We start from the raw sequence: 14,574 nt of genomic DNA, 5'->3' as shown, positions 1-14,574 counted from the left end.
AATTCCTGTCAGGTCACCTGGATGCTGCCCTCCACAAAAGAACGGCTGATGGAAACATTACTCTCTCACAGTTTACAACCATGAGTTGTGACTCTACTATGTCTTGGACACATATGCAAACGTAACTCTTACACATTTTCTGGTGAGACTAGGCTGGAATTGACTTTCAACATGCTTACAAGACTGCATTTGTTAATATGTTACTATGTAAAGAGACAAGACTGAATTTTATGATTACTTCTTTCCCACCAAGCAGGCTGAATGGCTATATCTTACCCTATGGAATATATGTAAAGTTTGTAAAAATGGCATGGCTGTGGTATTGGCAAGAGTGTTGTTTTTCAGTACAAAAATACAGCCTTATTTTCTCTCTGTCTTTGAGTCTTGAAGTTAAGATTTACTCCAGGTTTTGGGGAAAGATATTTGATTTCTCACCTGGAGTTAGGGGATCAATATCAATTTCAAGACTCGTTCAGTGAAGAGACCAGACCAAGATGGTGTAGCCTGGCACAAAGAGTGGCAAAATGCAAAAGTGCAGTTATGCTATAGCTCCTTTGGACAAATATGTGGTGCATCTGACAGTGTCTTATTTAAAGCAATTAGATCTGCATTGTGAAATCAAACACTTTGAGACAATTGTACATGTGGTCTAGAGTGCTCAGGTGTTTTAGTCTTTACATTATTGTTTTCAGCAGCTTGAAGATATCTTTTATATAAGCACCATCTGTCCCATTGGCAGAAAGAAAAAATTCTAAACAGAATGCAACATTTAAGTGTCTGCATGCTGTGAGTCATGGTTTTTGAGATTTAGTTATATTACAGAGGAGAAGCAGCTGTAGGAGACAACAAGTGGTAAGTGAAAAAAATAATACAATTCAGTATATAACTAAAGCTTGTTATTTTATTGCCTATTTGTTTTGACTCTGGACTGATTCTAAAACTTTTAATTGGGAATTACATTGGAAGGTTAGATATTATCATTAGTAGTATGAACAGAGCGTTGCTCCATCATATCCCAGAATGAAACCAGAAATCTCTTTGCTCTCTTCAAACTGTCATCTTGTTGGAAAAGCAATGATGTAAACACAAACCATATTTTGTTTTCTTTCTTTCTTTTCTTTAGCATTATATCTTGCAGTATCTGACCTTTCTAAAAGATCATAGGACATAACCTAATTTTTTTGCTTTCTTAAGACTGATGGAATATGATGAATGAGATTTTTCTTTACTAAAGGATAAGCCAAGTAGTATTGACCAGGTTTTAACACTTGAAACAGTATAATCAATATCCCATTGTCAGACTGAAGGAGTAAATTGAAAAGCAGCTATTTCTAAAATGTCTGCTGAGTTGTATGAGATCACAGGATTTACTGCAACTTCTGAAAGGCCAGTATACGGTTGCGAAAATATCGTAATGTCTGAGCTTTGAGCATGACCATCACTGCTCACATTAAGATTCAGTGACAGCCTCTCTGTCCTAACACTGTCCTATCGCGTCTAACTTTTCTGGCATACAAGACAACGTTGACAAAAAGCTAAATTAAGTATGTTAAATGGAAAAAAAGATAAAGTTTGGATATTTTCAGATGAAACGTGCCATGACAACAGTCTAATCTCCTCACTGTGCTGGCCTTTTGCTCTGCTTTTGTGCGAGGTTGCTGATCACATGAGACACACAAAGCAGCTTCTCACCACCGAAATGAAAGACTGATTGCACCTCAATTGCCCCTGACATGAGCTTATAGAAATTCTGGCACATTGCCTGCCTTGAGATGCGCAACAGACCCTTTTAGGTATTCTGTCAGCAGGAGGGTTGACCAATTTTGTCTGGCCTAATTTCTGTCCTTGTTTCCTTTACTATAATCATATACTGTAGCTCATTATGCCAATAATCCTACATCCAAAATCAATTGCAATATTTCAACATTTGTTTTTATTGTTTTTGTTGTGTTCTTTGACAAAGGCTCAAGACAGTGGTGGATGGCTATAACTGACAGGTCGTCACAGATTTGAACACAAAGTATGCTGTAAAACAACTGCTGTATAATCCTTGTATTATTTGTGTGAGTGCCCTTAAAACTTATTTCAGGAAGCTACAAATGACAAAATAACTGCTCTCCTTGAAGTCAGTTTAGGATAATACAACATCGGCACCTGTTGTAGCCGAAAGCATCAACATAAAACTTAAGCAAATTATACACTTGTTTCTTTGTCACACCCGTTATTTTAAGATAATCTCTCTCTACTTGCTGAACAAGCTTCCATTCACAATCCGAACAGAGCTAATGACAGCATTACACTGTGTGGAACCTCTTTTCTTAACTGTTCCTCCTGCCAATGAGCAGCTAATTCATTCTTTGAGCATTAAGTGCCCTGTTCAAGGATGCTTTGTTGATGTACTGATCCACTGCTCCAGTTCATCACTCACATGAAGCTGTAGCTTTAGGCTATTTCAGTGTCCTGCCAACATTTTATACTTTTAACATAAGTCTGTTAATTGATCCATATACAGTGTATTTGAAGGACCACTGGGAAATCAACAATGGCTTAAGACATTAAACATGAGCACTAGTAGATTAATACAGCAGTTTCTCATTGTGAAACCAGACATGCATAAAAAAAACTAAATACACTCATAGGTAAAACCCCACACATGTTGAAAGTAAATATTTTGAAGACAAACCATTTTTGCTTTCTTTTACTTTCGTTCTAACTGTTCTTTAACCCTGACCATACAGAGGATTTAGAAAATGGTATGGGGTTGCACTTCAGTTTCCTCTGATCCTCTTGACAATAGTATGGAACATGATTTACCATAAACTTTAACTAAACTAAAAAGAAAAAATAATATTACTTGAGAAATGACTCCCTCCTCGTACTTCAGATCGATCCCATAACCAAAATGTTGTCATGCTCTTATATTTGGTATCCCATGTCTGACGGACATAGTTTTTAAATAGAATTACATTACATTTTAAGGATTACATTACATTGGACTTAAATATGTTCAAAGATTCTGTTCCGGGCTCCAAGTGTACCCAACACGTCTGACTGCTTTCATGTGTAATGAATAGTCATATCAGTTTTAACCAGCCTTTTCTCCAAAGTTGCTTATACCATAAACGCTCGTGGAAGGATGCTGGGCAGAGGCGCTGTCCAAGGTACTGCATTCTGCCCCTCCCCGGTAGACATCACGGAGAGACACGTGATCCACGCTCTGTCTGTGGCTCCTGACAGTCGCTGGATAAGCTCAACAGGGAAACAGATTGCACCTACTCTTCCACGAAGATAACTGGATTTTCTACCCGCGCTTCGCACTAACTCCATCCAGAGGTCTTATGTTCTTTTCAGCTGTGTTTGTTTTCATATCAGGAAATATATTAAGAGGACGAAATATTTCAGGTAATTATTATTATTTTTTTTTTTGTGCCACTAAGCGTGTAAGGTTTTTCGTGGAGTTAGAGTGAAAGTGGACCCGTCTCTGTATGTGTGTGTGTGTGAGAGTGTGTCTGGCTGATGCTGTGATTCACTTGAAAGCAGATCTTGATGTGAGGGTTTCATCAAAGATGATTTGAGGCACGGGCTCTTAAACAGAGCGAAAATATGGACGAATGTGGTGATCTCAGTCCGTGGTGCTTTGTGTGAATTAATTTTCCTGTTGTGGCAACTATTTAGGGTCCCGTAGAAGTAAAAGTGTTCGGGCAAAGGTAAAAATGATTCATTGATTTTTACAGTTACGTGAGTGACTCAATCCGCAGATGTGGACATAGGATAACACTCTAATGATAGTGCGTCTTTTGTACAGCTGTCGGCCAGGGTGAGATGTTAAGGTATGGGGCATCAATGATGAGATTATGCCGAAAACACGTATGTTGTGTCGAAACTAAAAAATATGATGAGGATTATGTTATTTCATAGATAAATGTATGTTGGTTACATTTGTATTCAGCACATTTATAGTTTATTGAGTTGTTTTAATCCATTGCGTTACGTACCTAAGTAAATCCAAACGGCAATCGGGTGCATAGGTTGCATTTTTCTCCCTATTTGAAATGTAAAGCAATTGCGGAGATTTAAAATCAAGATTGGATTTTTTTTTTTTTTTTAGACATCGGGAAGGAAATATGCACCTAACAGTGCGAATGTAAAACAATGACGAGGCAAATATAAGGCTAAGAACAGTACGTATTCTGGGATAGCGGAGACCCTGTGGAAGCCCGACTTGTTAGTCTCACACAAACCAACCATTGTGAATCAAATGACGCACTTTTTCTCATGTTCGGGCTTTAGTTGGTTATTGATGTGCTGTTCGTCGGAATGCTTCTGATAACACAGATGCAGAAGTTGGATCCACTGTCATCAAAGTAAATCAGCGGCTTATTTTACGTTTTTAACTTTGGTTTGACACAGATAGCCTGTAGGCGTGCTGACCTAACAGGGTTGTTTGATTTTCTTTTTTTTTTTAATCACAAACAATGCGTCCGCTGATGTTTTTTCTATTTTTTCCCCTTACATTGTTGACGTGGAAGTTGTGTTTATTTGACATCTCGGAAATATCAACCGTAATAATGCCTAAGTGTAGTGTCACGGAGACAATACGTGACCACTCAAGATCAAAATGTGTGATTGTCAAGTGTCGCCGTTTGCTTCCTGGAAAGCCCAGTGATGTAATGTAATGATACTGCTCGTGCTTGTTGTAACAATGGCCCTCCTGACTGTAAGTGCCGGACTGGTTGCGCTTCTGCCTTAATCGTAGTATTAGTCTAATTTTGACTGATAATTAAGACTTTGGCCAAAGTGGATTTGGAAATGGATATGCTGAAAATGAAAGTGCTGATACTGTACTAAATCTGCTTTTCCTTTTGCAGAGCGTTGAGAGGGAGGACAGCCTTGATAGACAAACAGTTTCTCTTGCTGAGCTTATCAGCCAGCGTGGCTCCGTATGGCATTTTCCCTCTACAGAGGATGCAGGGTGAAAAGCCCTGAACAAGGCTTCAAGTGACTCGCCAAAGAATGCTGGCATGAACATGAAGATTAAAGCTGTCATTTCAGCTCCAGCGAAACCGTGCAAACATTAACTGGCACCAGAAAGGACCGTTCCATAATTACATAAATTATACTGCCTGAGTCCTGTGGATATCTGCATCTCTGTCACTTTTTTACTACTAAGCCATGGCAGAGAGGACCTTTGAAGAGTTCAAACTGTTTTGGCGGGAACAGTGAGAGGTTTGGCCAGTAATGGTGTTTGCTCCAGAAAACAAGTGTTGGCTAAACCCACTGATGTGCAAATCTGTAACAGCATTTAATCTATTTTCTTACGATGCATCGATTCACAGTTGTATGTCCACGTAGACAGTCAGTTATATGCCAGTCTACTCTCTCACTGTTAAACCAACATACTTTTTGCTTAATCAGAAGTTTCTTATAAGTAAATTCAGACCCTTTAAATCCTACACACAGGCAACTCAATTTATAATCACACAATGGTTGTACAAAAGCCACACAGCGTCCATATCATATGGCTTGGGCTTCTCATTTGCTGCTTTGTAGAAATAGGCACTTGTCTAGAATTTACAGGTGCTGAGGGACAGTGGGCCAGGTTTCCAGTGTGGAATGCATGTTGTGAAAGTGAAATGAGCTTCAACATGAAAACAAAGAGTTCCCATGGGCTGCTAGTTTACTTCGACGATGAGGGATTTTGTGACTTTTTAGAACTTCTCATACTGAATGGTAAGCTCAGCCTTCGTTTTTCGATCTTCTGTGCCGAGCCTGCAACTGTTCTAACTGACACAGCGGTCAACGACAGCCAGTGGCACACGGTCACAATAAGGAGAAACTTTAAGAACACAACTCTAATAGTGGACAGTGAGATAAAATGGGTGGAGGTGAAGTCAAAAAGACGAGACATGACTGTCTTCAGCTATTTGTTTGTTGGCGGGATACCACCGGAGCTACGGTCTGTGGCACTGCGCCTTACTTCGGCTGTGGTCAAGGATCAGCTGCCTTTCACTGGATGGATAACAGATGTAAAGGTCAACAACACGGAATCTGTTATGATCAACAGTGACGGGGTCCTAATGGACCTCTGCGGTTCAGCCAACATGTGCTTAAATGGAGGAGTCTGCGGTTTAATTAACAACGAACCAACATGTGACTGCTCTCACACTGGCTTCCAAGGAAAGGACTGCAGTGAAGGTAAGACACGGCTTTAGTTTGAAACCTACTTTAAGCAAAACGTGGCCTTTTGAGTTAACATGATTAATCTTACAAGTTAATCCACTTTGGTGAAGTTGCTATCAGCCCAAAAGTAATGCATTCCCTGCCTCCATTTGGCTAAAGTTTTGTTTTTGTCATAGTTCTACGATGTATGCTATTGATCTGCAATACAGTTGTTTTGTAAAGAGTGAATCTCCTGCAAGGCCTCATTAGTAAAACATGCTGGTGTTCTCCATCCCCAAAGGTGTCCTCCATTCTTATCAAATAGGTCTGTTGGGATTGGTTGACCTATGAAACATCTCCAATGGTTTACCTGAAATGGAAGAGCAGGAATTATCGTCTGTGGGTTAGATGGAGTAAACATGAGTGACATCATTGACTTCATACAATGGGATAGTAGTACTGGCAACAGAGTTGAACCAAAATGCTAATACTGAGGTTTACAGATCAGTAATGAGTGATGGCATACTAATATACTGATTATTTAAACTTAATATTAAGTAGGACTTATTAAAAAAATTATGATCTATTCAATTATAGATTATGAAAAAGAAAAATCAAGCAGAAAAGAAAAAAAAATCAATTGTAGTATAACTGAGCCACTACTTTTTACCACAACTGTTTTTTATCTGGAACTGCAGAAAAGTCACTGAAGGAAAATAGAGACATTTTAAAAAGAACTATTCAAACTAAACGCATAGGATGGGGAAAGGACCATTGGGACTTTGTTTTAGGCAGTTAACATGTAATCCTGTCATCCAATCATAGTATCAAGATGTGTTTTAGTTTGTATTGCTTTGAGGACAAATTAAACAGTGTTCAGGATCGTCGATACAGCTACTCAGTGAGCTACAGTGAGGTTGGCAGCTTGCTGCTGTGGTGGGGAGGAGTGAGTGTTGGTTGGGAGATCGGAGAAATGTTTATGTGTGTGTGTTTTTTCATTCTTAATTTCCTTCTTATTTAATACATGTGGACTTTTGGTCTCATCTTACCATATATCTTAGCCATACATGATATACAATTCATTGTATGATCTCTACTTTTTATTTGTTTAGTTTTTTTAAAGCACGTAAATCTTTTCAATATAAGCTTGTTAAAACTACATTGAATAATTCACCACTGCAGTATAAAATATTCATGTCTAACTGCCATTTGTTATTGAGGAAGACACAAAACACTGTACTATACATGCAGTGTTTTCTTGTGTTAAATAGAACATGAGGGTTTTATTTATCTTTTTATTCATTTTCAATTTATTCTAACCACCTCATGCAGTGATATGATAAATTATTGCTGCTTTTGTTCACTAATAGGTGTCCAGTGTTGGGTGGCTTTATGTATATGTTTATTTAAAGAGATCCACTTTATTGAAAAGTAACAGGTGGCATTGTCATAATGTAACAAATTGCTATGAATCAAATCAAATTCCTGATCCAGTGTAGCAGTAAATATGTTTCATCATGCCACCAATTTGTAGCATTGTTCTGTATCTTGGCCTTTTCAAAAGCAGATGGTCTGTAATCATAGGACTTATACAGCATTGCCACCATCTACTGAAAAAACAAATTAAAACAAAAAACAAATCAAGAATATCAAGAATGGCCTTGATCTAATATCTACATTTAATCAAATCTTACTTTGTTTTAGATTATGTGGGGGATGTCCTTGAATAATGCCTTGAAAGAAAAGGCTTGTTCTTGTGTATGTTTCTTTTGTGTTCTTACCTGTGTCTTATTTGCCAAGAAATCAGGTGAAGGGATTATATTTTTAAATCATGGTGGCTATTAATGACAATGGTCACCCATGAAATCAGCAGTTGGTTAAAACCTTCCAGTTCAAGACAAGCGTGACATACGATACACTTACTTTGGCTCCATGAAAAAGCCTGTATATCAACTTTGATGGTAATGGTGTTTAGACTAATTGTAGTGATGATCTGAAAGCCACTCTGAAATAATATTGATAAAAAAAAATCCTTTGCAAATCTTTGTGCACTTTTATATCAGTTTTTTGGTTATGAAGTTTAAAAGGCACTGCTACCAAATTCAACCGTGTTTTAAATGGAGAACTGATTTGACAAGTATGAAAATGAAGGATGGACCTATGTGTAAATACAGAATACTGCCAACTTAACTGATACCATCTTATCTAGCAAAGTTGCTGCAGGGATCATTTTAACGAACATTATTGTGATTAGCTGTTTAAACCAATTAGCTGCTAAATTTGTATGTCGTCTTGGGTCTCAGTAGCTTTTATGCCAAAAATGTGTCCCTGCTACTATTGGAATGGACTGATGAAAGAACTGAGACTGGCTTGAAACACAAATCTTTTCTGTATAGCCAGAACAATATGCTAAAAGATGGTAAAAATTGTATAGGGCTGAGTGGAGTGTGGAGTTCAGTGAAAGGTTTTTGTTGGTTTGTCTCTACGGAACCATTTTCACATTATGCACAGTCAAATGATGCATTTCACTGCAAAACCCATAAACAAGCCTAGCTTTAAACTTATGTAAATAAAGAATGGATTTGCCCATTGAAATGGAAAAAAAAGGAAACATTTTCTCTCGGCACAGGACATTATTCTACCTGTGTGCCTGTCAAGACAAGAAACAACAAGAAGAATATGAAAAAGGAGGAAGGCACCAAACCATTCCATTGCACACCATCTTGTGTAAACGGTGTTCTGCTTTACAAATAAGATTTACTGACGTTTGTCACTTGTTTTAACTAAACCTCATTCATCAAAGCTGAACTTTTTACAAAGACAACATAATCTGGTTGCTTGCTTTTTCATCCTCTCACCATCCTGAGCTGCAATGAAGAGGGAAGCAGCAAGTGCAGCAAGAAAGAACTCTGCCATATTGTATCAGACCAAAACTTTAAAATAGTAAATAAAGACAGGGTCACCTCTCAAATAAATGATCTTATCCCATTTAGGACTAAAAGCCAAATTTATTTACAAATACAGCAGAAACTGTGTACTTAATGTCTATGACTGGATGTGACTATTAAGTACATTGAAGTTTAAAACTTCCATTGAATAATTTTAAAGCTGTTGTATTACTTTGATCAGATGAAAGGATTATAGGATTTACCACCAGACCTGTCAACTCTCCTCTGTCCAACCACATGCATGCAAAAAAACATGTCCTCTCATGCACACACACACACGCACACTCATGCCCAAATCCCTTTGATCGGCTAAACAATTATTTAAATGCACTGTTCTGTGGTCAGAAAGTTCCCAGAATCTGTCCTTTTGTTCTGCATTAGAGAAATAACATAAATGCTTTCCATGGCTTCATATTTCATCTGGATAAAATGTTGTTTATTTCATCGTACATTAACTAACCATAAATCACTTCAGGTGAGGAAGTGGACCAGACCTCAACTAGGACTACACAGCATTTAAGTTGTCATTTTGTATTATTATTCGTGGAATGCAATTCACAGAGTAGCTTATAAGGTCTCAACACAATGACTGCCTGGCACTATGATTTATGGCATAGCTTTTTAAACCTTTTAAATACAAATACCCTAAAAGTGATTACGTTGAAAACTGAAAACTTCTCTCAATACTGGACAAACATAACTACTGGTCTATAATTAAGCTGCTAATGCATGATGACACAGTAGTATGACTGCGACCAGTACTAAGAGAATTTATGTCACACCAAATTTCACATTTGAAATCGTCATCATCTGTGAAAATATTAAAACATTGAACACAAAGCTGTCACAGCAATTAAGGAGGGAATGAACTGTAACATAATCTATACAAGAGACACAACTTTAAATTGTTCTGATAGTCTTAGATTTTTCAAACCTGTTCTTGGTAGATTTTCCTTCAGGAGCATTTTCAAAATTAAATATATATTTTATATAAGAAAAATGACAAATTGAGGAATCTTCCCTGCATATCTTTTCACAAGTGATGGTATGAACCTGATTGAATAATCTTATATATCTGTATACAAAGACTGAAAAATAGCATTTGTTGCACTAATTCTAATGAACTGTCCATGCTGATTATTCATCTATCCATTGCCATTGGGCAAGAGGCAGGGTGCACCCTGGACAAGTCTCCTGTCCGTCGTAGGATCAACACAGAGATAAACGAGTCAAACAACCATTCGTGCTTACACTCAATCCCAGGGTAAATTTAGAACCACCATCTATCTAACAAAGATAGAGCATGCAAACTCCAGACAGACGATTCAAACCAGAAACTTTTTTGCTGTGACGCAACAGTGCTAACCACCACACCGACATGCATCCATCTATAGCAACAGGACATTTAATTAGAACTAGTACTGTCAGTACTTTTTTAGTTGACAGATTTAATAACAGGCTGCTGCCTGATTTTTACATCTTCCTACCGAAGGAAAGTATTTTTTCCATCCATGTATCATTGGTCTCTTTTGTTTTTGTTATGTCTTCGTTTCCTTAAGTCGGTGTCACCCAAATTGAATTTTAATCAGTGGCTGTAGAATTTCCTCATGAAATATACTGCAAGTAAAATTTGAAAATCGTGACTATGACAACCCCTCAATTAGATTAGAGGTTATAATTTACATCACAATTTTAGTTATTAGCTCTAACTTCACTTGGTATGAACTCCTTTGGATTAAGATATAAATGTAGCAAAAATAGCTCCTTTTTGTGACTTTACTTAATTTAAACGGTAAGTAATAATTATCTATGACATATTATTCGCAAAATACTTTACTTATTGAGCAATTTCAAAAGCAACATTAGCAATACTTCAGAGTTGTGACTGTGTTCAGAACTGTCCACAAACCATTTATCAGCGAAATGGAATGTTCACTCGGTTGCTTGTTTTGCAGGCTGATGGTGAATAGAACTGTTGAAAACTGATAACTGCTGATGATACCGTTCTCAAAAGAGACAGACTCCATAACACAAACCTCTCAAATCACAGTTTTGGTTTTTTGTCTCGCCCCAGCCCTCTGCTGCAGCTGTTGAGCTTCCATTATGGTTTTTAGTATCAACAACAGATGTGCAGATTGGATGATGAGGTGACAGAAAGGAAAATTAGTAAAAGTTCAATTAAGTTCAAATGCTCAATGCACGAATGACACTGGAGGACAATTGTATAACAACAAATACACAAAAACAGAAGGATTGCTTCATCACTGTACTACACACTATAGAAAAACAGAATAAAGGTAGTTTTACATATCAAAATTAATTTGTCATTAGTTGTATACAGTATGTGCGCAATAATTGGTAGAGAAAAAGTTTCTCGACCTAGTTCTTAACCTGTAGTAGATACATCAGGTATGATGCATTTAATTTTTGTGACATCGGTTGGGTATCTTTAAATAGATAAATCTAATCTAAAAGACCAAGGAATCACAAGTATGTTTGGTACTTAATAGCATTGAATTTGAGAGTTGCAACATATTTGGTAGTTCTTAGTTTGACTTTGTTTTATACTCTCATATACAATACAGGCAAGCATTTGTCTGTGAATTACACGTTAGTGGGCATTGTTTAAATTGGTGTTCATGCTAGTGTTAGGCCATGAAAGTTTTTATTCTTAAGCACACTGTAAAATCAGAAATCTTTAGGAATGAATTGGAGAATGGATTATCGAATTGCCTTTAATCCTAATTGTGTCTTTTACTTGTAATGGTACTGTTACTTTAACTAGCTGCATTAGCCTCCACTGATGATCTATCTAGGGTGTACCCCACCTCTCACGTAATGGCAGCCAGGATAATCTCTAACTCCTCCACAATCCTTCATTGGATTCATTGGGTCTAGAAAATGAATAGATGGATGGATGGTATTAGCCTCCAAATATTCACCAGACTGTATTTAGATATGTTGTGCGATTTCTGTGCTTAATGAATAGTCTTCTGACTTTCGTCCTTCTTACAAAATTTAGATAATTTGATAGTCCGTTGCAAACTGTGTTAGCATTGATTGTTGGTCATATTGTATTTGATTGAACTTTGCAAGGCAAAGATAGTGCACACATGAGACACCTTTGCTGCTACGAGTGGATCATCTGGTGTGTGGGTCACTGTTTAAATGTTGTGCAGACTCTGCAGATTTGTGAAGGTCCTATCATACGCTGTCGTCTTGATGGTGTGGACCCACTCTGACATTTTACTGTCCATCCATCCATCCATTTTCTATACCTGCTTAATCCAACTGTAGGGTCGCGGGGGGGCTGGAGCCTATCCCAGCCGTCATTGGGCGAGAGGCGGGGTACACCCTGGGCAAGTCGCCAGTCCATCCATTTTACTGTCATGTTATATAAAAATCTTGCATTATTGATTCTGCAGCCAAAACATCAGCTTAATTTAAACTTTAGGTTCATGCAGTTGGACAAGTTTATGACATTTTATGTAATCCAGAGGTCAGCTAAATACTGTTCATCTTTTATGTTTAACACAGGTTCAGATTCATATAGATTTTATTTCGCACTCCTACTAATTAGACAATGGGAGAATAATGCGTTTCTTGTAAAAGCAATAGTGCTAAAAGGAGAACTGCAATTGCATCAGAAAAATTAAGTTTGTCATGTATGCAGCAGTACACTAATACAATGGACAGTGACACTTCACAGCACAAGGATTTTGGGATTGATAATGCCACATGGCTTTGATCGACCAAAGTCTCAGGGAATTTGAATACAGCAAATAGAAAACACCCAACATAACAAATGTATATAACTGCACTTATATTAGCTACCAAAAGACAGAATTGACAGAAACACAATGGAATTGGACAACATGAAAATATATATAAGTGGCAGGGGATTCATGTTGATAACTCAGACTATGTTCTTCCCATTCAGCTGATTCTTCAAGACCTGCCCATACTCTTTGTAGGTACTTTGTAGTGGTTGACTTCCTTACAACCTCAACATGGTTGCCAGTTGCCTGTTGGTCCCCAAGGTATTCATTCAGTTGTCAACATTTACTATGTTGCCTTCTGGTAGTTCAACCCTATCAGTTGTGATTATCATGCTTTTCTTTCATAACATTGGCCACATTTGACTAATCTGAATGATATTTCAATGTCTTTGCTGTATATCCTGGTGAAGTTGATCAGTGAATCGATGTCTCGCTCAGTCCTGACATACAGCTTGATATCATCCATATAGAAGAGGTAATAATAAAAATAATAATCAATTACATTTGTAAAGCACTTTTCATTTCATACGGAATCTCAAAGTGCTATGCTGATGGTGGCAGACTACTGGATTGTAGCCACAGCTGCCCTGGGGCACACTGACGGAGGCGAGGCTGCCATGCACCGGCGCCATCGGCCCCTCCGACCACCACCAGCAGGTGGTCAACCTAACATGCATGATTTTTTGGACCGTGGGAGGAAGCCGGAGTACCCGGAGAGAACCCACGCATACACGGGGAGAACATGCAAACTCCACACAGAAAGGCCCCAGCTGGGTGTTGAACCTGGAACCTTCTTGCTGTGAGGCAACAGTGCTAACCACCACACCACCGTGCAGCAGGTGGTTGATAAATGCTTCACAATAGAAATGCTATCCATAGCCACTCTTTGTGATGATCTGGCGAAGAGGTTTAGTGGTTACTTGTGCAATTGACTTTGATTTGGCCTCCAGGGTTGTCCTCCACAGTCCCATTGAGTTCTTAATGAAAGCTCTTAATGTCCTATTGATATTGTAGAGTTCCAAGATACAACTTTAGTAGCTGGCTGGTTGGCATAGTGGTATTGTCGCCAACCTTAGAATAGAAGATCAGTGATTCCATTTAGGCTACCTTGACTATTGCAGGAATGTTGTGTCTTCAAGTCCAAGGCTGTCTCTGTATATTGGTTTCTGTGTTTTGTAGTGGTGCAACGGATCATCATTGATCCGTGATCCGTTCGTTCCGTTTGAGTCCTATGGCTCGTTTGTGATTTATTGCCCTCAGCGTACAACACGTAGAACAGTGGGCATGGAAAATAAAAGTAGGCTAGACTTTGGTGATGTAGCGTTACCGGGTATTTATATACCTATTAAATATAAGGATTTATGAGATGTTCTTACAGTCTCAAATAAACCTTACCTCGAATTCAGGGCACCACCTACCTAGGTTTTTAACTTAATTTAAGTCACAGTCAGGTAGGAAAACTGTTCGAAATCTTACGATCCTGGTGTTAAATTAATTAATAATCAATTAATAATCAATTAATATTCAGTCTCATATCTCGCTACTTTCGTGAAGTTCTCGTTTGGTTGGACAGACATTACGTAAAGAAAGCATACGACACAATCTGTGATTATAACATATATATAGATATATGAGCTGTTTATTACAATGATATGATCTTAGACATGAACCTTTAAACAAACAGGAGA

General features: G+C 37.9%; 1 protein-coding gene across 16 annotated transcripts in view; it reads left to right on the top strand.

The window, feature by feature from the left end:
• The first annotated feature begins 5,397 nt into the window (after nucleotides 1-5,397).
• LOC142391472 (neurexin-1a-like) overlaps nucleotides 5,398-14,574 on the top strand; it is a 250,712-nt gene continuing 241,535 nt past the window's right edge. For all 16 annotated transcript variants that reach the window (XM_075477362.1, XM_075477349.1, XM_075477315.1 and 13 more), the window contains exon 1: nucleotides 5,398-6,195. In XM_075477362.1, coding sequence (XP_075333477.1) covers nucleotides 5,484-6,195 — 712 coding nt within the window. In that variant the 5' untranslated portion in view covers nucleotides 5,398-5,483. The remainder of the gene's footprint in view (nucleotides 6,196-14,574) is intronic.

This window comes from Odontesthes bonariensis, chromosome 2 (genome assembly GCF_027942865.1).
Source record: "Odontesthes bonariensis isolate fOdoBon6 chromosome 2, fOdoBon6.hap1, whole genome shotgun sequence".
Taxonomy (NCBI): Eukaryota; Metazoa; Chordata; class Actinopteri; order Atheriniformes; family Atherinopsidae; genus Odontesthes; species Odontesthes bonariensis.
This window is presented reverse-complemented; position numbering and strand designations above follow the sequence as displayed.